The 23,618-nt window shown below is 32.5% G+C and overlaps 1 protein-coding gene across 1 annotated transcript; it reads left to right on the forward strand.

The window, feature by feature from the left end:
* The first annotated feature begins 29 nt into the window (after window positions 1-29).
* LOC111045550 lies at window positions 30-23,086 on the forward strand. Its single transcript, XM_022330985.2, has 4 exons — window positions 30-333; window positions 2,860-3,013; window positions 10,851-11,039; window positions 22,699-23,086. The coding sequence occupies exons 1-4, from the start codon at window positions 305-307 to the stop codon at window positions 22,972-22,974; spliced, it is 648 nt and encodes a 215-aa protein (XP_022186677.1). The 5' UTR covers window positions 30-304; the 3' UTR covers window positions 22,975-23,086.
* The last annotated feature ends 532 nt before the right edge of the window (window positions 23,087-23,618 follow it).

Here is a 23,618-nt window from a genome sequence, read left to right on the forward strand (position 1 = left end):
GAGGGGAGACTCATCTGTTCCAATTTCTATCTGACTATTTTCGTGCGGTTTACTAGTAAGCTATTCAGCTTAATGGCAATTCATAGAATTCGCAGTACGCCCAATTTGTTTCTCATTCAAACATGTGACAAAAATTGTTACCTTATTGAAAAAATAAGTTTTTATCTGCAACATATGAGATACTGTACCCTTCAATATTTACAAATTGTTTGTCGATAGCTTACAATAACGGTTCTTGGAAAGTCAGTTTTGAAAATTATAGTACTAAATTTTCTTTTAAAAACATTACTATTTCTCATCAAATATGGATTCTATGTCGAAAAAAGAACGTTTGTAAGTATTATGATATAATATCGATATATAATTTTTTTAGTAATTTTATAATATTGTATAAAGTCTTAGCTATAAAAACTCATTGCTCAATGAACATTTTATCAATTAGATAGTTGTTCATATAGGCTCCTTTTGATACTGGAGAACACATGGGGATAAGAAACATATTTGGAGGGCTACTAATGAAATACTAGGTAGAGGGGTGAATCGAAATGATATAAAAAACTTTAATTTTGTGGATAATGTAATATGGATGAACACGGAACTGAAATAGTGAATTATTTTAATCAATATTATATTTCCGTTGGAAAAACACTGGCTGATTCCCTGCCACGGTATGCTGATGAGGTAGATGAATTGCCGGTAATTACCAATCAGAATCGGCAGTTATGTAACTTTAGATTGATTACTGTTATCGAAGTTGCAGCACTCATTAATAGTCTTAAATCGGGTGCCAGTCCAGGTGAAGATAATCTGAGCACAGATTTTCTGAAGCAAATTAAAGAGTTCATAGCTGAACCGATAGCACATATTATAAATTTGAGTATTGCAACAGGAATTTCTCCCAATAGTTTTAAAAATTCGATTATTGAGCCAATATACAAGGGAGGTAGTAAACAGGAAATTGTCAATTATAGGCCGATTTCTCTTTTGTCTAACCTTGCCAAGATTCTAGAAAAACATATTATTAAAAAGTGTTTAATCGAATTTCTTGAAGAATGTGGGAGATTATCTAATAAACAATATGGTTTTAGAAGTAGTAGAAGTGCTGAGGAGGCGATAGCTGATTTAACTCATATTCTTTACGATGACTTGGATAAGGAGAAAAAATCACTTGCTGTTTTCTTAGATTTGGCCAAAGCATTTGATATGGTTTCACACCCTAGATTGATGAGAAAACTTGAGGAGAAGGGCATCAATGGTCTTGCTCTCGGTTGGTTCAGATCCTATCTGGACAATAGGGCACAAAATGTAAGAATAAACAATGTTTCAAGTGAGAGTCAGCAGGTAGTCTATGGAGTGCCCCAGGGTACAGTTTTGGGTCCATTATTATTTGTTATATACATTGATGACTTGTGCTCTATGAACCTGGGTGAGAATTTCCATCTGCAGTCCTTTGCCGATGACACGGTTCTGTGTGTAAAGGTTCTGTGTGAGGAGGTTTATAATTTGACAGAAAATAGGTTAGCGAGAATAAAATGCTGGTTAGATGTAAACAAATTAACTTAAAATAGTAATAAAACCAACTTTATTGCCTTCTCTCTTAACAAAACTGGCCAGCCTCCTGCACTGGATTTGCTACTGAGATCAGGGGTTGTAGAACTGATGGGAGTAGTTGCTGTGTAAAACTTAGAAAGGTTAACACCTGCAAATTCCTTGGAGTTACCATAGATCAGCATCTACGCTGGAATGTCCATGTAAATAATGTATCAAAAACTATGAGGTATTTGATGATCCAGGTTTCACGGCTAAGGGATCTCCTTCCAAGTAGAGCTACCGTATGCGACAGGTGTATATGGGGTTGGTGCAGGCAGTCCTCCAGTATGGTATTGTGGCATGGGGTGCAGCCTTTCCTACAACTGTTGAACCACTAAATAGGGCACATAGAATAGTTCTAAGAATAATGTTGAAAAAGGATCCATATTATACATCAGAGGAAGTATTTGTCACAGCAAGGGTTTTAAACATAAAAAAGCTGTATATCAAGGGCTCGATTCTATTCATGTGTAGAAAGAATAGTTTTACATTGTTACCCCATGCACATCAAACTAAAAGGATGGTGTCAGGAATGGTAGAGGAGACAAGAAGGGAAACGACCACTAATAATTATATATTGTAGAAATTATTGTTTTCAAAATATGTAAATGAGTGCATTGAGTACATCGGTAATGTTTCCAGAACTATGACAAAAGAAAGGAAGCAATCAGTTTTTTTTTTTATTGAATCTATTTCTGTTATTATTGGCTAGGAATTTGAGATTATATTTCTTTCAATTGTTGTATGTAAATATGTTTAAATAGCTTATGCTTGTAAACTACAGCAGTAGAAAGTCAACTTTTTCTTTCTTGTATTGTGTCTATTGTTGTAATGACTCCTCCTCTAAACACGGACTTGTTCCATATTAGAGGGAGTAATTTTCAGGGAATATATTGTAAAATGTACTTTCTGGAAATAAATTCAATTTGAAAAAAATAATAATTTATTACAATTTATCATCAAAAAGTTCAGTTTGCTGAAAAAAAGCAATTCATAAGCAATAAAAGATCTTAAAAATTATTTCTATCGAGTTCAATTATATTCTAAAAATATGAGTATTAGTAGTACGTATAAGATCTACCTGTATGAGTTTAGTGCAGTTTGTCCCATTATGTAATTTATATCTGGCAATTGAATAATCAACACCGGTATCTTAATTTTTAGGCAAGCTTCTATATATACCTTGAATGCTTGAATTATTATGTCATACCATGATGTGACTTACTACAATGCCAATAATTAGTCTGTGTACAATTTGTGTTATACCAGGGCACGTGGATCAGCTGTTATCAAGGTGATGCGGGTGAACCCGCGCCCGGGTCGCTTCCTCAAGTCCTACATAGATGTGCGCAGTCTGCCCAAGCGACCCCAACCCCCCGCCGGGTCGGCGGCCGCTCTTGCCATTGGACAACCTCATTTGGATGTGAGAATATATTAGCATTTTAATTTAGTCTTCAAAGCATTCACATAGTGACATTCAAATCGTACATACAGTACTAAGGGCCGGTTTCCGAGCTCGGGATTTAGCTTAGTTCTAGACTTTAAACAGCTGGAGTCAGAAAATTGGCTTTCCGAAACGTGGCGTAGTAGTAGTAGTAATAGTAATAGTCACGTTTAAATTAAATTTCAAAAGACTAGGAAATTGAATACAAGATAAAATGAAGAGAAAATAGTGTAAAGCTTCAGCTATTTTGAATCATTTGGGAATGTTTAATTCCGTGAAGGAAAAACGTTTCCAATTATAGAAATGAGAAAATAAAGATTGTTATAAAAACTGCGACTAGGCCCCGTTTCGGAAAGCTAATTTTCTGACTCCAGCTGTTTAAAGTATAGAACTTAGCTAAATCCCGAGCTCCAAAACCGGCCATTAAAGCTTTAAGTTAAGTTCTTAAGTTATTGCTATTCAGCCCAATCAAAACTTCTTTGTAAGTAGAATTGGCACTAGTTTTAAAGTGGGTTCGTATTAGCTGACATGGAAAGATAATAAATGTGAGACGATAAAGAAGGTGAAGCTTCTTGTTGGGCAAGCATTGCTGTTATTATAAGCTTTAAAAATATTAAAATGTTTCAGTAGTTCTTTGTTTGAGAGAACTCTTTTTGTATTTTCATGAACATTATAACATGAACAAAAGGAGTTGTTTCAACTATTCCGTTTAGATACGACAAACCGCCCATGAACCTCAATGTTAGCAAGTTGAATAAGTTTATATCTCAGAGATTTGAAAGTCATGATAATATATTGATATGTTGGATCTGAGTAACTTTGAAATGAACGATTACACACGTCATGGACTACATTTTAATAAACACAGAGGGAAGCCAAAGTTTGTTCAATTGATCAAGAGTTATTTGATATTAGAATTGTACGTTGTGATAGTTCCACAGATTGAGAATTGAACGCTCAAATAAGTCTTGGCAATTCCAGCAATAGACGCATTCCAGTATTGATTGAATGGTAACGATGCGTTCGATTTTTTATAGGTAGTAAAATTTTTCACATGAACTGCCTGGGTCTTTCAAGCGCAAAATTAGACCTGGAATTGTTTTTGTCAGATAGAAATGAGAATTTTGACATTTTATGTTTTACGGAGCACTGGTCGAAGGAAGGAGAATAAGATGTTTTTTCCCTGCCAGGCTATGAATTAAAAGCACAGTATAATAGAAAATTTAAAAAAAGGGGAGGATCATGTATTTTTGTTCGTGAGGAACCTATCTTTAGTTCTCATCGAAGAAAAGATGTTGAGTTACTAGCAACCGAAGGTTCTTTTGAAATTTCAGCTATGGAGTTTAAGTTGGAATCGATTATTAGTAAGATTATTGTTTTATGTATCGGTATATATCTGAGCACCTAATTCTGATTTCACTGTATTCATCGAACTTCTTAGAACAGCTATTGCTAAAATAGTGAAGGAAAAAGAAAAAAATATTTTGCATTTGTGGAGATTTTAATGTGAATTATTTGACCAATAACAGAGATAAAAGACTACTGGTGAACCTTCTAGCCACTTTCCAAATAAACAAAGTCACAAATGGACCAACTCGAGTTTCTCAGAAAAGTGCAACAGAAATTGATTATATTATAACTAACTATCCAGCTGATCTCTGTGACAATGGAACGTTTTCCTACCCTTTCATCGATCATGAAGGTGTTAGTGTAACATAAAAGTAAAAAAATTAAACAAGCAAAATAAAAACACAATTATTAAAAATGGAAAAAAGAAAACCCTCTGAGTTATGAATGAAACTAATTCAAATGCTCTGAACCAAGATTTATCTATGGTGAATTGGATTTCAGGCAATGCTAGAAGTGTAGATGAAATGTTCAATAACTCTCTCACAATTTATATAAATCATTTTAACTCATTTCTACATCAGAAAATTCAAGACAGATGAAATTTTCATGGATTACAAAAGGTATTAGAGTTTCAAATGATAGACTTAAAACTTTGAATATTCTCCGTAAGGATGAAACAATCGAAAACTACATGGTTTACATTGCAACGCAAAAAGGGTTAAGGCATTTCACTTTTGAAGTGTACTTCCATTTATATAAGAAAATCTTACAATAGGTATTCAAAGAAAATAGCTGCTAATAACTTCATTAAGAGATCTGATAATAGAATAAAAGCTGTTTGGAAGTTGGTTAGATCTGAGTCAGGGAAAGAAGAGAAACATTTGTAGAAACTCGTTTATTGGATAATTATTGGATAATTGTGGGGGGGGGGTCAAATCCGGTAAAGAGGCTGCAAATTTGTTTAATAACTACTTTATAAATATTCCTTCCACAGTGCTAGACAAAAACTCGCACAGCTCTAAACATAGATTCGAAAAATTCTTATATGATACTCATTTATATAAAAGAAATGGAAATAATAACATTAGGCGTTTTGAATTATTTAATCAACAGGAGTGTTGTTAAAAATAGTTCAATCAAAAAATGAAAAATCATATGATATTTCGAACTGCTTGGTCAGGAAATCGATCATTTCAATTTTGGAGCCTCTTATATATTCAATGCATCTTTGGCTAGTGGAATTGTGCCTTCTAAATTGAAAATGTCAAAGATAAAGCCTATACATAAGAGTGGGGATTTGGATAATCCTGAGAATTCTAGACCAGTTTCAAATCCACCTGTATTTATTTACAAAGCTACTTGAGTTCATTGTATTGGCTATAATTGGTTTGTTTCATATTCTGAGGACAGATATCAACAAGTTATAATAGAATCTAATAACAAATATGTTCATATGTCAGAATGATTGAAACCAAAATCAGGAGTTCCCCAGGGATCGGTGCTGGGCCCCCTTTTCTTTTTACTTTATATAAAAGATCTGCCTAGTTACTTGTATCCTGCACATAGTGTTTTATACAGAATGGGTGAAAAGTCCGAGAACAGCTTAATATCTCATACACAAAGGTAATTTGATTGTGAGTGTGATTGGGGATCCTACTAAAATTGAGAATACTACTTTACTATGAGTTCAAAAATCTGGTCCGCCATCTTGAATCCGCGCCATATTGAATGCAACTTAATTTTTTAATAGGAAGGTTGTCATGCGGTACATGACTTCGATACGAAATTCAAAGGAAAAAAGAATGGTGAAAACCGCACATCGATATCTCAAACCGTTCAGAAGATATTCACATTATATTAATCAATACTATTCAAAGCAGAAAGGAGAAAAAAAGTATCTCATAAAAGAATGTGATTCCAAGGTGGGTGTGATTGGGGATCCCTCTCAAATTGGAAATACTATTTTACTATGACTGCAAAAATCTGGTCCGCCATCTTGGATCCACCATATTGAATGCAACTTTATTTTTTTAAATGAGAAGGTTGTCATGCGATACATGATTTTGATACGAAATTTCAAGAAAAAATGAATTGTGAAAACCACACATCGATATCTCAAACCGTTCAGAAGATATTCACATTATTAATTATACCACTTATGTATTTCATTTCTGATATGCATGATATTGATAAATAATGTGAATATCTTCTGAACGGTTTGAGATATCGATATGCGGTTTTCACCATTCTTTTTTCTTGAAATTTCGTATCGAAATCATGTATCGGATGACCATCTTCCTATTAAAAAAAAAAGTTGCATTTAATATGGCGGATCCAAGATGGCGGACCAAATTTTTGAAGTCATAGTAAAGTAGTATTTTCAATTTTAGTAGGATCCCCAATCACACTCACCATCAAATTACCCTTGTGTATGATATATGAAGCCGTTCGCAGACTTTTCAACCACTCTGTATGCTGACGATATAAGTTTATTATTATGGTCCAAGAGCGAAATTGATAGAGGTCTATTACGCGCTATTCCATTCACATATGGCATTGCATTTTGGGGTGATTCTGCGCATGTCAGCCAGATCTTCAAATTGCAGAAATGGGCGTTTCGCGTTATGGTAGGAGAGTCAATAAGAACTAGTTGCAGACCCTTTTTTAAGCAATTAAAAATTCTCCCACTCCCTAGTTTATATATCTTGGAAGCAATTTGTTCTATAAAAAAATGAGTCGATGATCAAGAAGTGTTTTATGATACATTCCTATGAGACTAAACACAGACATGTACTCAGGAATGAAACACATCGTACAGCTTCATATGCGAAAGGCGTAACCAGCGTGGGAATTCGTCTATTCAATGCATTACCTACACATTTAACCTGTCAAACGCTTGAAAAACTGAGAGATCAGTTGAAGACAGAACTGGAAGGACAGTGTTTTTCATATGAGTTTTTTAGTTGCTTTAGTTCACTGTGATTTTTCGTAGACCTTTGAGAGTACATGTAACAATCTGTTTTATAAATGAACAATTTAAGTTAAATAATTTAAATAATTGACAAGTCCATATATCCCTTTGAGAGGAGGTCAGTGGCTGCTAAATTATCTATCTATATCGCTGCTTCAGTAAATCAATATCAAAATCAGCTGGTAACTAAGAGTACGAACAGAACGGCCAGGTCGATATGTAGCTATGTAGCTTTCAGTTTAGGTCGAGCTCGCAATCGACCTCTATGTAATGAAAAACACATTGTAAAGCATGGGAATGAACAGTACGGCTAAGTCTCGATTTCCGTTCAGCACGGTGACATTCCCTTTTTAATAATCTTCAACAGCTGAGTGTCATCGATTAAAACCAAAATCTTCACCGTGACACTCTCGTTCTGTTTGCATCTTACAGCCCAATTCACACAGAAGTGATGTGGCAGTGGCATGACGCTGACTTTTTTTCACGTTCACGTTTATATATGTTATATGTATACCATATATACATGGTTTAATGCAAAAATAAGTGGCGTTTTGCCACACCACTTCTGTTTGTATTGAGCTAATTGAGCTATATTGTTATATGGGAGTTGAAAAGTCAGTGCCTCGTCACTTCTGTGTCAATTGGGCCTGAGGTTAATATGTATAATTCTTATTAATGGAACTGATATCTCTGAGAGAATATGAGTTATATTTTCTTTAAAATGTAAACTTTATCGCTTATATTAATAGATTTTCTGTTAGAAGTTATGACCTATGATAATTCATTATTTTTCATATTCACCAAATCTTATATTTTCTTCTAATATACAAACTACCAAATTTATGAATTTATGTTTTATCTAATATTGATATGAAGAAATAAGCGTCATTTCTTTAATATATATTTTTTTTATTCTACTCTAATTCAGCATCCACGAGCATTCCATTCCATTAGTCTGAGTTTATTATTTTTTAAGTGCGAGCCATATCCCTCCACACAAGTTTAGTGTCCTTTTAGGATGCACGGTTGAATTCTTGTTGAATTTTCACGTTATTATATTGAATATTATGCTTGATAAAGTATTTATTATTTTGTTCGTATCATATTGTTTTTAAAATGAATGAATGAAAAATGGTTTATTATAAAAAAGCCACATTTTTAAACATTTGAAATGTAAAATTTACAATAATTTAAACGAATAGTACTCCTCATCTAGAACGATTCTGTGTCTGAGGAGGGTAGGTCATTGACATGCAGCCAATTAAATCATTATTATTATCAAAATAATCTAAAATATAAATGGCCAACAGTTTCTTACTCACACACAGACCGACAGGTCCATGTGAATTCAGTTTCAATTATTTTGTGAAATAGCTTTATCATGGATATAATCTATTTAAAATTAGTACATTTATTGATGATTTATAAATCTGTAATTTTTTGAGCAGCAATAAATTCAGTTCAATGGATTATTGTTCCAAGTTTTGTACGTATTGATTTTTGCAGGTGAAAAACGCCAACTTTGAGTTCAATCCTTACTACGCACGAGTTTCAGTTCCTTTCCTGATGATCGGTGGCAATGAAAAGAAAAGGAGAAGGACAAAAAGAAGGATCCGTGCGGAATGGAGGAGGTAGGACAGGGGGATGCTGGTAATGATGTCGAAGAAGAAGAAGAGTATGGACTACCTGATGGGGTAAGAGTTGACCAAGTTTATATATCTTGGAAGCAATTTGTTCTATAAAAAAATGAGTCGATGATCAAGAAGTGTTTTATGATACATTCCTATGAGACTAAACACAGACATGTACTCAGGAATGAAACACATCGTACAGCTTCATATGCGAAAGGCGTAACCAGCGTGGGAATTCGTCTATTCAATGCATTACCTACACATTTAACCTGTCAAACGCTTGAAAAACTGAGAGATCAGTTGAAGACAGAACTGGAAGGACAGTGTTTTTCATATGAGTTTTTTAGTTGCTTTAGTTCACTGTGATTTTTCGTAGACCTTTGAGAGTACATGTAACAATCTGTTTTATAAATGAACAATTTAAGTTAAATAATTTAAATAATTGACAAGTCCATATATCCCTTTGAGAGGAGGTCAGTGGCTGCTAAATTATCTATCTATATCGCTGCTTCAGTGGATCAATATCAAAATCAGCTGGTAACTAAGAGTACGAACAGAACGGCCAGGTCGATATGTAGCTATGTAGCTTTCAGTTTAGGTCGAGCTCGCAATCGACCTCTATGTAATGAAAAACACATTGTAAAGCATGGGAATGAACAGTACGGCTAAGTCTCGATTTCCGTTCAGCACGGTGACATTCCCTTTTTAATAATCTTCAACAGCTGAGTGTCATCGATTAAAACCAAAATCTTCACCGTGACACTCTCGTTCTGTTTGCATCTTACAGCCCAATTCACACAGAAGTGATGTGGCAGTGGCATGACGCTGACTTTTTTTCACGTTCACGTTTATATATGTTATATGTATACCATATATACATGGTTTAATGCAAAAATAAGTGGCGTTTTGCCACACCACTTCTGTTTGTATTGAGCTAATTGAGCTATATTGTTATATGGGAGTTGAAAAGTCAGTGCCTCGTCACTTCTGTGTCAATTGGGCCTGAGGTTAATATGTATAATTCTTATTAATGGAACTGATATCTCTGAGAGAATATGAGTTATATTTTCTTTAAAATGTAAACTTTATCGCTTATATTAATAGATTTTCTGTTAGACGTTATGACCTATGATAATTCATTATTTTTCATATTCACCAAATCTTATATTTTCTTCTAATATACAAACTACCAAATTTATGAATTTATGTTTTATCTAATATTGATATGAAGAAATAAGCGTCATTTCTTTAATATATATTTTTTTTATTCTACTCTAATTCAGCATCCACGAGCATTCCATTCCATTAGTCTGAGTTTATTATTTTTTAAGTGCGAGCCATATCCCTCCACACAAGTTTAGTGTCCTTTTAGGATGCACGGTTGAATTCTTGTTGAATTTTCACGTTATTATATTGAATATTATGCTTGATAAAGTATTTTATTATTTTGTTCGTATCATATTGTTTTTAAAAATGAATGAATGAAAAATGGTTTATTATAAAAAAGCCACATTTTTAAACATTTGAAATGTAAAATTTACAATAATTTAAACGAATAGTACTCCTCATCTAGAACGATTCTGTGTCTGAGGAGGGTAGGTCATTGACATGCAGCCAATTAAATCAATTATTATTATCAAAATAATCTAAAATATAAATGGCCAACAGTTTCTTACTCACACACAGACCGACAGGTCCATGTGAATTCAGTTTCAATTATTTTGTGAAATAGCTTTATCATGGATATAATCTATTTAAAATTAGTACATTTATTGATGATTTATAAATCTGTAATTTTTTGAGCAGCAATAAATTCAGTTCAATGGATTATTGTTCCAAGTTTTGTACGTATTGATTTTTGCAGGTGAAAAACGCCAACTTTGAGTTCAATCCTTACTACGCACGAGTTTCAGTTCCTTTCCTGATGATCGGTGGCAATGAAAAAGAAAAGGAGAAGGACAAAAAGAAGGATCCGTGCGGAATGGAGGAGGTAGGACAGGGGGATGCTGGTAATGATGTCGAAGAAGAAGAAGAGTATGGACTACCTGATGGGGTAAGAGTTGACCAAGTTTATAAAAATTACTAAAAAATATCATCTGGTTAGATGTTTACCCCATAATAAATATTTCTAAAACAATTAAGATTTATAAATTGAAAACAATTGTTCTGATTAAGGGAAATAGTTGGTTCTTCGTTCACGCTATTATCTTATCAAATATCGTACACGTTAGTCGACAGACATGCGCTTTATGTTGAAAAGTGTGATAACTGGAGTCATCTCCGCTATACGCTATACAGAGTGTTTCAGAAGTAGTGTCGAACATTTTAGGGTATTGTTCCTGGATGATAGGAGTCTACAAATGTCGTATTTTAAGTGTCCAAAACTCACCGGTTATCCTTATAGCTGCCATTTTGTTTTTTCACTTAAGAATTTTTATCTCAAGAACAAAATGATGTATTTATCTGAAATTTGGCATGAATATTTATGCTATAAAGACTCAACTTTAAAAAATAAAATAAAAAATTTTGATGTAAGTTTTCAAAATGGCGGCCATTTTAAATTTTTGATTGCAAATTTCACGAAAACCGTTCAGTTTACAGAAAATTTACAAGAGACAAAAAAGTTAGCAAATTTCATCAAGATCTCAAGGATACCTCATTTATTAAGATTGGTCAGAGAATAATAAAGAAATTAATTATTTTCGTACAGCATGCATGATCATGAACAAACAAGATCATCTGAAAAACATTGTAAAATCAGCTGGATGGCTATGTGGAGCCATACCGAGTTTTAAAGCTTCATCTATATAACTAGCAGGTAACCAGTGCTTCGCAAAAGACTATTTTAAAACTTGACATAATGACATTTAGAAGAGTGAAAATAGACCTATAAGAATCCTCGGTTGATTAAGAATTTATAAGCAGCATTTTCAAGTAAATCAGTTCAGTAGTTTAGACGTGATGATCAATTAAAAAAAGAAGTTGGATTTAAAATGGCGGAAAAAATTTGGTTGCAACGGAAAACCTGTTTTTATTATTCGAAAAGGATCCCCAATCATACCTATCTTCTAATTTCCCTTTTAAGAGAAATATTCTGCTGCTTCATTACAACAACTGAAAGCATGACAAATAATTGAAAACTTGACAAACTGAAAATTTGATATAAACAAATATTAAAGAATTTAAAATAGGTTTATAACCATCCTCGGTTAAGCAAGAATCTATATGCAAAATTTCAAGTTAATCAGTCCAGTAGTTCAGACGTGATATGATGCGTCAAACACTATTTTCCTATACTTTACACCTGTATACGTGTATAATCCAGTTCTTTCCTTTATTATAGTATAGAAGATAATAGATGGATGGATCATAATTGTCATTTTACTAAAAGATAGAATAAGTTGAATAGTTTCCCTTTCAGAGGGAGTTTTGACAACCCACAAAGCTCATTTTTGATATGACTTTATGCACCCAAGGTGCATTTATGACCTTATTTTTTTGCTCAGCTTGCCAAAATACCCCTCATTACAATATTAACATTTTCGACTGACTGTACAGTGAGTCAGTCATTCTATCAGGGCTCGAATAATTTTGAAATTTTAATTAAATAAAAATGGAAGAGAATAATTTCTTTATGTAAATATCAAAGCCTTTATTCAAAGACATATTAACTGCATGCATTTTCATATTGCCGATACTGCATTGATGAATATGGATACAGCATTGTTAAATATTATGGACATTAACGCCAATTAACAAATCAGCGTTAGTTTAAGGGATTCACTTCTGTTCCACAAAGATCAGTTAGTTTTTAATTCTGATTAAGTTTTCTTGTTAACTAACCAAGATTTTAACTGTGTCACAATCTGGCAACACTGTAATTTATCTGACAGTGATATTATTAAAATTATTATTGTGAACAGATGGCAAAAAGGTGAGGTTATGTTATTGAAGCCGTGACTATTCATTACCCATGTGCCATAAAAATGTTCTTTCTGTCACCAGTGTTGTGCTATCTGCAAAAGAACAAGATAGAAAACTAACATCAAGAATCAGAATCTAATTTTGAATGCTAATATCAGCTAAATACTCTTTTCTATTCTATTAACAGATAAAATTCATTCATATATATTTAGCTCATACTTTGAATTCTGTCGTTTTTTTACCAAAAACTAATTTTGGAAGACAGCTATCAGTAGGTACCTAATTGGCGTTAGTTTGATTTAATTTCCTGTGGCATGTTAAATTTTTTTTACGTTGATTAGTTTAATTGGCTTTATTGCATAAAATTTATTTTTTGTGCAACCAAAATGCAATGGTTAGCGCTAATCTCAATTAAAGTATAGCATTATTTTATCATGATTAAACGTTAACCGATGTACATGGAACTTGGGGAAAGTTTTTTTCTAAACAGAATTATGTTTTTGAGATAATTTCTTTGATGCAGCTGTTTCACATTCACCATAATATTATGCTGAATTTGTGAAAATGAAAATATTTATTAATTATCAAAACAATACTATTATTATATTTATTACTAGCAGTTACCCGTGCTTCGCTACGGGGAACATGACAGAAAAGGATTTTTTTATTGGACTGATATTGGTATTGGCTTCTGATGAATAAAAACTGTATGTTGTAAAAAAATTGACATATTATCTTTACTATAAGTCAAACAGGCTTTTCATTTGATAATTGAGTGAATGAGACAGCAATCGGACATCTGAGTCGGGGGGAAATATATAAATGAATAATAATAATAATAATACATTTTATTCCCATTAATATACAAATAAGCAATCTAATCAATAAAATTTACACAATACTCAAATACAATTTATGAATTTTTTTTACAAATATAAATAAATTTCATTTTTTCGGAAATTAACCTACTCAACTATGGAAAACCCATGTTCTAGAGCAGGTGTAATAGTAATACATTAAGTTTAGAGTGGGGGTGCAAATAACCCCTGAGAAAGTGAGCTTACAAATATTGTTCGAAATTTATGTTTCCTATATTATGCCTTCCCGATGTTTGATCCAGTTTTTAATGGAGCATTTAAATTTTCTTGAGTTTTCTATTATCTTGATGTGCACAGGAAGTAAATTGTGGTATTTTGGTGCTAGGTGGTTGAAGTACTGTTGTTGGTATGTTGCCTTCCTAGCCACGTTCGTGATGAGAAGGCTTCTATTCCTTGTGTTATGACAGTGGTTTCTGTTTTGAAAGCTTTCTGGGTTTTTGTGTAGTCTGCAAATAATTTCTAGGGAGTAGAGTTGTCTTGCGTCCATCACACCAAACCCATTGTAGAGCTGGTCTGACGGATAACGAAGAAAGTGGCTTCTGCTTGATGATTTTGATTATTAGTTTTTGCACTTTTATAAGGGGGTCGAGGTGAACGTAGTTTGTTCCTCCCCATCCTACAATTTTATAGGTACGCAAAAACTGAACTAATAATGTGTTTGTCCGTCCATCAGTTCGCTGTGCAGCTCGCCATACAATATTTGGCTATCCATCACAAGTGGAAAACACGCGAACATGAATACAGAAGTATGGGCCATTTTTTATTTGATTAAATTCATGTTTTGAACAATTCATTGTTACGAATGACAAATTGATAGGAGCTTATAAATATTTTCTAATTCAAATGAAATAACTTCTGGAAAAATAATAATTGGATAAATACCAATATTAAATTATTGTTGACCAAGAACTCAGTACATCGACAATTCATTCAACTAATTCGGTACTGATAAAATTATAATCATTTTTTTATTGATAATCAATTTCATCAACTAATCATAAACTGACAGAAAAAAGTAATTCAATTTCCATGAATTCAATTAATTTAATTATATAAATCTAAAGTGTAGGTCATATTTTATCTAAATTCACAAAGAGTTCGATTCTTGTTGGTAAGAAATCATTGTTATTTCACTAAAAGATAGGATAAAATGAATAGTTGCCCTTCCAGGGGGAGCTTTGACAACCCACAAGACTCATTTTTCATTTACATAAATATCGAAAAAGAGCATAGGACCTTATTTTTTTGTTCAGCTTGCCAAAATACCCCTCATTTCAATATTAAAATTTTCGACTGACTGTACAGTGAGTCAATCATTCCATCAAGGCTTGAATAATTTTGAAATTGTAATTAAATAAAAATGGCAGAAAATAATTATCATGTAAATATCAACACCTTTAATTAAAGACATATTAACTGCATGCGTTTTCATATTGCCGATACAGCATTGATAAAACTGCAGACGTTTATTTAGCAGTCTCAAAAAACTGTTCTAGCTGAAAAATTGATAATCCAAGCCACGTGTAGGCCTATACATTGCATCAGGAAAACGAAGTTCCAAACTATGATTTTCCTAAACATATGTTTTTGAGATAATTTCTTTGATGCAGCTGTTTCACATTCACCATTATATTATACAGAGTTTATGAAAATAAAATATTTATTGACTACCAAAACAATACTATTATTATATTAATCATAATAATTAATTATCAAAACAATACTTTTATTATATTAGTAATAATAATATTATTAAACATATTTATCCATTATCAGAACAATATTATTGAGGTTAAGTGGAATCAGGTAGAAAGCAATAGTAGAACAGATGTTCTTTTTTGAATTTCTATCATATTATTTTGTTATTTTCAATGATTACAACATATGTTAGAATATCACATGTCAATAAATAAACTATCCCATTTCCATATGGCGTTCACCTTACCATGTTCATAACCTTACTTAATAGGATCCTTTTTCATCCTTTGAAATCCTTAGAGTCAAAATATCTAAAAATCCGTTCTTAGTGCGCGTCTAGCATGTTTGAAGAATATTTGTGCAAAGTTTCAAGTCTGTAGGACAATTAGTTTGAGCTGTAGTGTGATTTTACATAAAAATTTTCGAAAAATGCCCTCTCCTGGACCCCCCTGTGCTCCTGATCGAAATTTTTCTGCATAGATCTAATTTTTTTTCGTAGCTGAACAAAAAAGTTCCTCATGACTTTGCTGTGCAATGAGCGGTTAAAAAGTACAAAATTTTGGGGGGGCCCCAGCTCCCTCAGGGGGGCAAATTTCTGAAAATCCTTTCTTAGTGGATGTTTTCAGGCTACCATAAACAATTGTGCAAAATTTCAAGTTTTTAGGCTCAGTAGTTTGGGCTGTGGTGTGATTTCAGTCTGTCGGGGCTTAGCCTTTTATAAGTATAGAGAAGAAGATAAAAATATTATCATTTTTATTAAAAATATTTATCAATTATCAAAACAATATTATTGATGTTATTTGGTATCAGGTGGAAAGCATTAATAGAAACAGATGTTCCTTTTTTAATTTCGACCATATGATTTGGTGATTTTTTCATGAAATTGTATGTATCATTAATAAAATTTGAACATTGACTCTGAAAAATCTAGAAAGAATATTAAAATTTGGGCTTTCAGGTGCACGAGATTGATATTTTTAGAATCTATGTACAAAATTTGGAGATCAAGATCATTTTCGTTTTTCCAGTATGCAATCCACAAGTTGACATGTTTTGATGCGAACAAATGAACACATGAACAAACGAACACACGAACAAACAAACAAACATAGATACATAGATAAGAGAGAGTAGGGTTGTGTTTGTTTGTGTGTTTGCATCAAAACTTGTCAACTTGTGGATTGCATACCAGAAAAACAGGTATGATTTAGATCTCCAAATTTTGCACATCGATTCTAAAAATATCAGTCTCTGCACCTTGAGCCCGAATTTCAATTTTTCGTCTAGATTTTTCATAATTAATGTTCAAATTTTATTTATGGGACATACAATTTCATATAGCAAATTCACATTCAAATCATATGAAAGAAATTGAAAAAAAACAGCTGTTCTATTATTGCTTTCTACCTGATTCCACCTAACCTCAATAATATTGTTTTGATAATTGATAAATATTTTTAATAATAATATTAATAATATTATAAAAGTATTGTTTTGATAATTAATAAATATTTTTATTTTTACAAACTCTGTATAATAATATGGTGAATATGAAACAGCTGCATCAAAGAAATTATCCCAAAAACATTTGTTTAGAAAAAACATAGTTTTGAAACTTGGTTCTCCTAATGCAATGTATAGGCCTACACATGGCATGGATTATTAATTTTTCAGCTAGAACAGTTTTTTGAGACAAAGTGTTAAATAAGCATCTATGGTTTTATCAATGCTGTATCGGCAATATGCAGTTAATATGGCTTTGAATAAAGGTGTTGATATTTTTACATAAATAAAATTATTCTCTTCCATTTTTATTTAATTACAATCCCAAAATTATTTGAGCCCTGATAGAATGATTGACTCACTGTACAGTCAATAGAAAATTTTAATATTGAAATGAGGGATTTCCCCTGAACGGGAAACTATTCAACTTATCCTATCTTTTATTAAAATAACAATGATTTCTGCATTGAATAACATGTTTCTTGCCAACAACAATCGAACTCTTTAGCTGCGTTTACACCGGAGTTAATAACACGAGTTATTAACAAAAAGTTATTAACTTGACTGAATCGTCAAAAATTTCTCTTGACAAAAGTTAATAACTCATGTTTCTAACAGAAAATTCCTTGTTTTTAACAAGATCTTGTTATCAATATAATTGACTTTCATATGATTTCGTTTAACGAGAGTATTCATATGATATAACAGCCGGAATAAAAAGCAAAAAATTGTCTTCAAATTTGAATTGAAACATGTGTGTGATCATTAAAATAATGATCTTCTTCTGATCTAATGTAAATAAATCATAATTCGTTTACACCAGAGTTTAAAACAAAAGTTTTCAACATAAGTTAATAACATTTTCTTTTGGCTGCTAGTTTTGTTATCAACAAAAGTTAATAACTTTGTCACGTGTTTTGTCTGCAGCTGTAGTTATTAAGGAACAGCTGTAGTTGTAGGGTAGGGATGCTGGACGAGGGGGTTGCGAGGAAGATAGTAACCTGTTATTAACAAAAGTTACCGACTCTCGATGGATAACAAAAATCTTGTTAATAACAAGGAATTTTCTGTTAAAACATGAGTTATCAACTTTTTTCAAGAGAATTTTCTGTCGATTCAGTCAAGTTGACAACTTTCTATTAATAACTCATGTTATCAACTCCGGTGTAAATGCAACTCAACATAATGTTTTTAACTATTGTAATTAACATCAGTTGATAACAAAAATGTTAAAAACTTGTGTTATTGTGCAGCTTTTGTGAATTTAGATATGACCTACACTGAAGATTTATATAACTCTATCAATTAAATACATGGAAATTGAAGTATTTATTTCAGTCAGTTTATGGTTATAGTGATGTCCACGTTATAATGGCAGTGAAGAAAGATAGGAGACAAACGTTGCCAAGTCTCTCCATTTTGCCACTGACTGTGTACAGTGTACAAAGCTGTTACTCAATTCATCCCATTAAATTTAATCTAATAATAATTATCATTTCCTTGATAAAATAATTAATTTAATGTAAAATTAATCAAGAAAATATATTTTTTCATAATTTGATTCAAAAATTTGTTTTCATACCTGAGATCAGATTTTTATTTTTGTACAAACCTGAAATTGTGGCAAATTTAAAAAGCTGTGATACAACAATCTGAATTTCAAAACAACATAAATTAAGTTATTTGGTAGGTATTCTATTCCAATTTCTTTTTAAAATAATAGAAAAATAGAAATCCTATTTAAAAATGAGTAATTTCAATGGATTAATTCTGAAATAACATTCCAATATTATTTATACCGGTACGAGTAGGTCTAACCTATACCCTACTGAAGCATGGATGAAGTCCGGGATGGTTGATTATCAACTTTTAAAATGTCATTTCAGGTATTTTAATTTGTGTTTCTCATTATGGTAATGTTTAAAAATTATTTCATTGTTTCAAAAATACATTTTAAATCAATTATACGACTTGTGTACTCAAGTATTTTGATAGAATGAAGAAAAAAATGGCGGCTGAGAATTGTTTGGTCAGTTTTGTACAGTCACTGTCAAAAGTGAATATAAAATATTCTGGCAAATAGACAACATTGCAAAGCGAGAGAGAGATAGTGCTATCTGTTTTGTTGTATGATAGAAAAGGACAGCAACAGTATTGTCAATTAAACACTGCCATTATAATGTGGACCTCACTATAGTTGATGAAATTGATTATCAATAAAAAAATGATTATAATTTAATCAGTACAGAATTAGTTGAATTGTCATTGTACTGAGTTCTTGGTCAACAATATATTTTTTAATATTGGTATTTATCCATTCATTATTTTTCCAGAAGTTATTTCTTTGAATTAGAAAATATTTATCAGGTCCTATCAATTTATCATTCGTACAAAGAATTGTTCAAAACATGGATTTAATCAAATAAAAAAAGGCCCATATACACCTACTTCTGTATTCATGTTCGCATGTTTACACTTGGGATGGATAGCCAAATTTGTAGAGCAAACTGTTCAAAATTTGTAGAGCAAAAAGTTCAGCGTTCGGAGTACGGTATGGCGAACAGTTGAAACAGAGGCGAGCGGCACGGCGAACGGTTCGGAGTACGGTACGGCGAATGTTTAACAGCTGATTATTAACTTTAAGAAACTTATGCTCATTTTCGCTGAAAGTCGCGATGTTCGGCGGTATGCACGGTTTGCTGCGCGGTTCGAGTTTCGGTTCAGCATGTGTGGTCGCACCTTTAGATGTTACAGGAAATTAAATATAGATCACAGGTCAAAGCAACATAATAATCTATACTATAGTCTAATAAATGAAAGAATTGGCTTTTACACGTACGGAATAGGAAAATTATGTTTGACACATAATCACGTCTTAACTACTAGACTGGGTTTAACTGTTCATTATTGTTGAAAATAGTTAATCATATTTTATTTGTCAAGAAAATATATTTTTTGAAGATGTAATGGTACATTTTCATAATTGAGATTAAATATTTTGTCAATTAGTTGAATTTCTACATTGTTGATAAACGATGTGGCAACATCGCAATGCATGAAAGAAATAGCATTTATTTTAAACCCTAACCTTGGCCAGCCCTATAGTGAGGTCCACGTTATAATGGCAGTGTGTGATTTGCAATGGTGTTGCTATCCTTGTCTATCGTTTAACAAAGCAGATGGCGCTATCTCTTTCATGCATTGAGATGTTGCCACATCGTTTATCAACAATGTAGATATTCAACTAATTGACAAAATATTTAATCTCAATTATGAAAATGTATCATTACATCTTCAAAAAATATATTTTCTTGACAAATAAAATATGATTATAACTATTTTCAACAATAATGAACAGTTAAATTCATCAGATATGCCAGTATCAGCTGTTTTGGTGGCAAGGCTGAGATCTGGCAACCCTTTTCTCCTATCTTCCTACACTGCCATTATAACGTGGACCTTACTATAGCCTACTCATGACATACAATAACCTACGCACAGGTCTCGCTTATGCGGGCATCACAATCAATCAGTTGAATGAAATAATAGTGTGGTTCTTCATGGAATTGTTGATTGAATAAAACAGAAGTTTCCTAAAAGTATAAATTTTGATAAATTATTCAATTCACTAAACATGACCAAAAATAACTTTTAGTTGAGTTATTTTTGGTCATTATTGGTAAATTGATATTTTCAGAAAATTTTTGTTTTATTCAATCAACAATACCATAAAATTTCATGGATTTTCTCTCACCAAATTTGAAATGATCTGTCCCAAAATGTAAACTTTATACGCTCATATAGCGTACCTACGATAGAAAAGTAATGATCAGAAAAAAATCCTGACAAAACTTTTTCATTTTGATAGATTGATAGTATACAAATCGAAAAAAATTGGAAAATATCACCAGTAGAAAGGTTTTTTAGCGTTTGCACAGCCTTAAGAGTAACAGCCTAACAAAAAAGGTATTTAGTAGTGTATAGTAGTAGTTACTCTACTAGAGCATTACTATAGTATGTATAGTTTAACGCACTTTAAAATCATTTGAATGGCAGGTTTATTATTGCAGAGGCAACCTGTTATACAAAGAGAACTACAGTATCTGTAACTATGCAAACCATTTAAACTATCTTTATTTTTAAGTTTTCTGATGTGATCAAAAATAATTGATAAAAGTTTATTTGATATTTGATCAGTACAATCTAATAAAGGCCATCATGCCCATTACAATCATTGTAAAATACTTTCAGTATAAATATGTGGTTCAACTTTTGCAAGAGTTAGTGCATGTCAGTTAGTCATTCTTCATTATTCTTTATTGATTCATACAATAAGTACATCATCAGAATGACAAAGAGAGAAAAAATAAGGTAACCTTGTGCTATTCCTTTCCTAAATTTATATAAGGATACACATAGTCCGAAATATGTTAAGACAAAATTTTCAGTCTTTAATTATTTTCATAAAGTAAACTTTTTAATTTAGATGTTTCAAAACCAAACTTAGAAGAAATATTTCACATTATAGTCCAGTCAAATGGTCGTTTTTCAGGAAACAGCCCCGAAAGAGTTTTTCTCGACGGTTCTATAAGTATTTTGGGGCGCTGAATTCGAATCTGAAATTTGCTGACACATCAGAGGGCGGCTTCACCCCCAAAACCCCCAAAATATTGGACTTTTGAGAGACTCTTGAATAACAGTAAAATCGCAGAAAAAATGAGAAAATGAAAATAATCATTTTTTCAATTAGTTGTAACTTTTGAACCGCATTGAAATCAGAGAAACGATTTATCGGAGCGGAAAAAGGAGAAAATTCTCTACAACCTTGACTACTTTTCCGATTTTTTATCTGAAGTGTTTCATAAGATACGCAACTTTGAATATGCCTGACTGTGGAAATGATTAACGTATCAAAAATTTGTCGCATATTCAAAGCTGCGTATCTTGTGAAACACTTTAGATAAAAAATCGGAAAAGTAGTCAAGGTTGAAGAGAATTTTCTCCTCTTTCCGCTCCCATAAATCGTATTTCTGATTTCAATACCGTTCAAAAGTTACAGCTAATTGAAAAAATTGATTTTTTTCATTTTCTCATTTTTTCTGCGATTTTCTGTTATTCAATAGTCTTTAAAACGAGTGAGATACATGACAGAAAGTTGCGATTGGTCTCAAATGATAGAGAATTACACGCTCTATAAGTTACGTTGCCTTAAACTCATCTTGCATGACTGTTTATTATCGAAAAACTGTCGTTACTGTGAAAATGAGGAAAATATCGCAAATTTCTTGATTTTTTGAAACAAACCTATCTTACTTCACGATTATATTTTTACAAAATTCGTAGCTCCGGAACCAAACATATGGTAGAATCCTGCGCGATCACTCAATTTATTGGAAATTTTACTCTCTTTAATTTTGTCGAGAATTATTTTTCTTGAGAAACTCAAGGTTTACGAGATAAAATGGGAAAATTGAAAAAAGTCCGAAATTTTGGGGGTTTTGGGGGTGAAGCCGCCCTCTGGCGTGTCAGCAAATTTTAGATTCGAAATCAGCGCCCCAAAATACATATAGAACCGTCGAGAAAAATTTCCTTCGGGGCTGTTGCCTGGAAAAGGACCATTTGACTGGACTATTATTATCACTAAAATATGAAATATTCGTTTAATTATTATTCAGTGCATGTATTTATTTGTTCAATTGTGTGGTACAGGACAAGCGCCTTGGCTGGTACGGCTACAGAGAGTGGGCCAAGAACATCAACCCGACTCACGACGGCAACATTGCTGAACACATCAACGTGCTTCTAGGTCTCCTCATCTCTATGGCGGCTGATCCTGACAATGAGAATTTCCCAGACGTTGAAGCCTATCCGTGTGTGCAGTTTCTGCGATCGGTGAAATCACCTGATGGTGACATACCCTATAATTGCAAATCGTTCATTGCCTTCATTGAGTACACCTGCATGAAAATCCTGGAGGAAAGTTGACAATTGCTATGTTCCATAATGTACAAGTGCCAGTCTTTGTGTTATTGTGCCGTCTCATTGTCCATATCTGTGAATGTCTTGTTTGTGAATTAAATTTTCCAGTTGTACTGTTGGTGTGCTCATTATTATTATTAATCAAATGAAATTTCCATTTATATTCTATGATATACCTTGAAGGGGTTGACAAGGAAACTTGTACATTTCTACAAAAAGCTACTGATAACTTGTGAAAAATTTATAAGTAGACGTAAACTTTGTAATTGATATGAGATTTTTATACCTACAAAAAATTCTAATATTTGCAACAACTTCATGCGGCCTGTCTCCTATAATGCCATAATAGTCTGCTTGTCTCAGAGAGGATGGCAAAAATGTGTTGCATTTTGCTTTCTCTGTTCTCTGTTGATGATTGTTCTCTAATGGTGGAAATTGATGGGTGGTACTGTTCGGAGTTATTGAGTCGTGATCTTACCGAGTGTATGGTGCTAGTGGCCATCACTGACAAGACCAATAATGCAGAATAAAGGTCTGATTATCAAAAAAGGACATTGCTATGATAGGAGAAGGCTGCTCAAAAATAACACACGTACCGCAAATGAGGTTATGAAATCAATTTTTCATCAGTTTACGAATATAAAAATACT

The sequence above is a fragment of the Nilaparvata lugens genome, chromosome 1 (genome assembly GCF_014356525.2).
Source record: "Nilaparvata lugens isolate BPH chromosome 1, ASM1435652v1, whole genome shotgun sequence".
Classification (NCBI taxonomy): domain Eukaryota; kingdom Metazoa; phylum Arthropoda; class Insecta; order Hemiptera; family Delphacidae; genus Nilaparvata; species Nilaparvata lugens.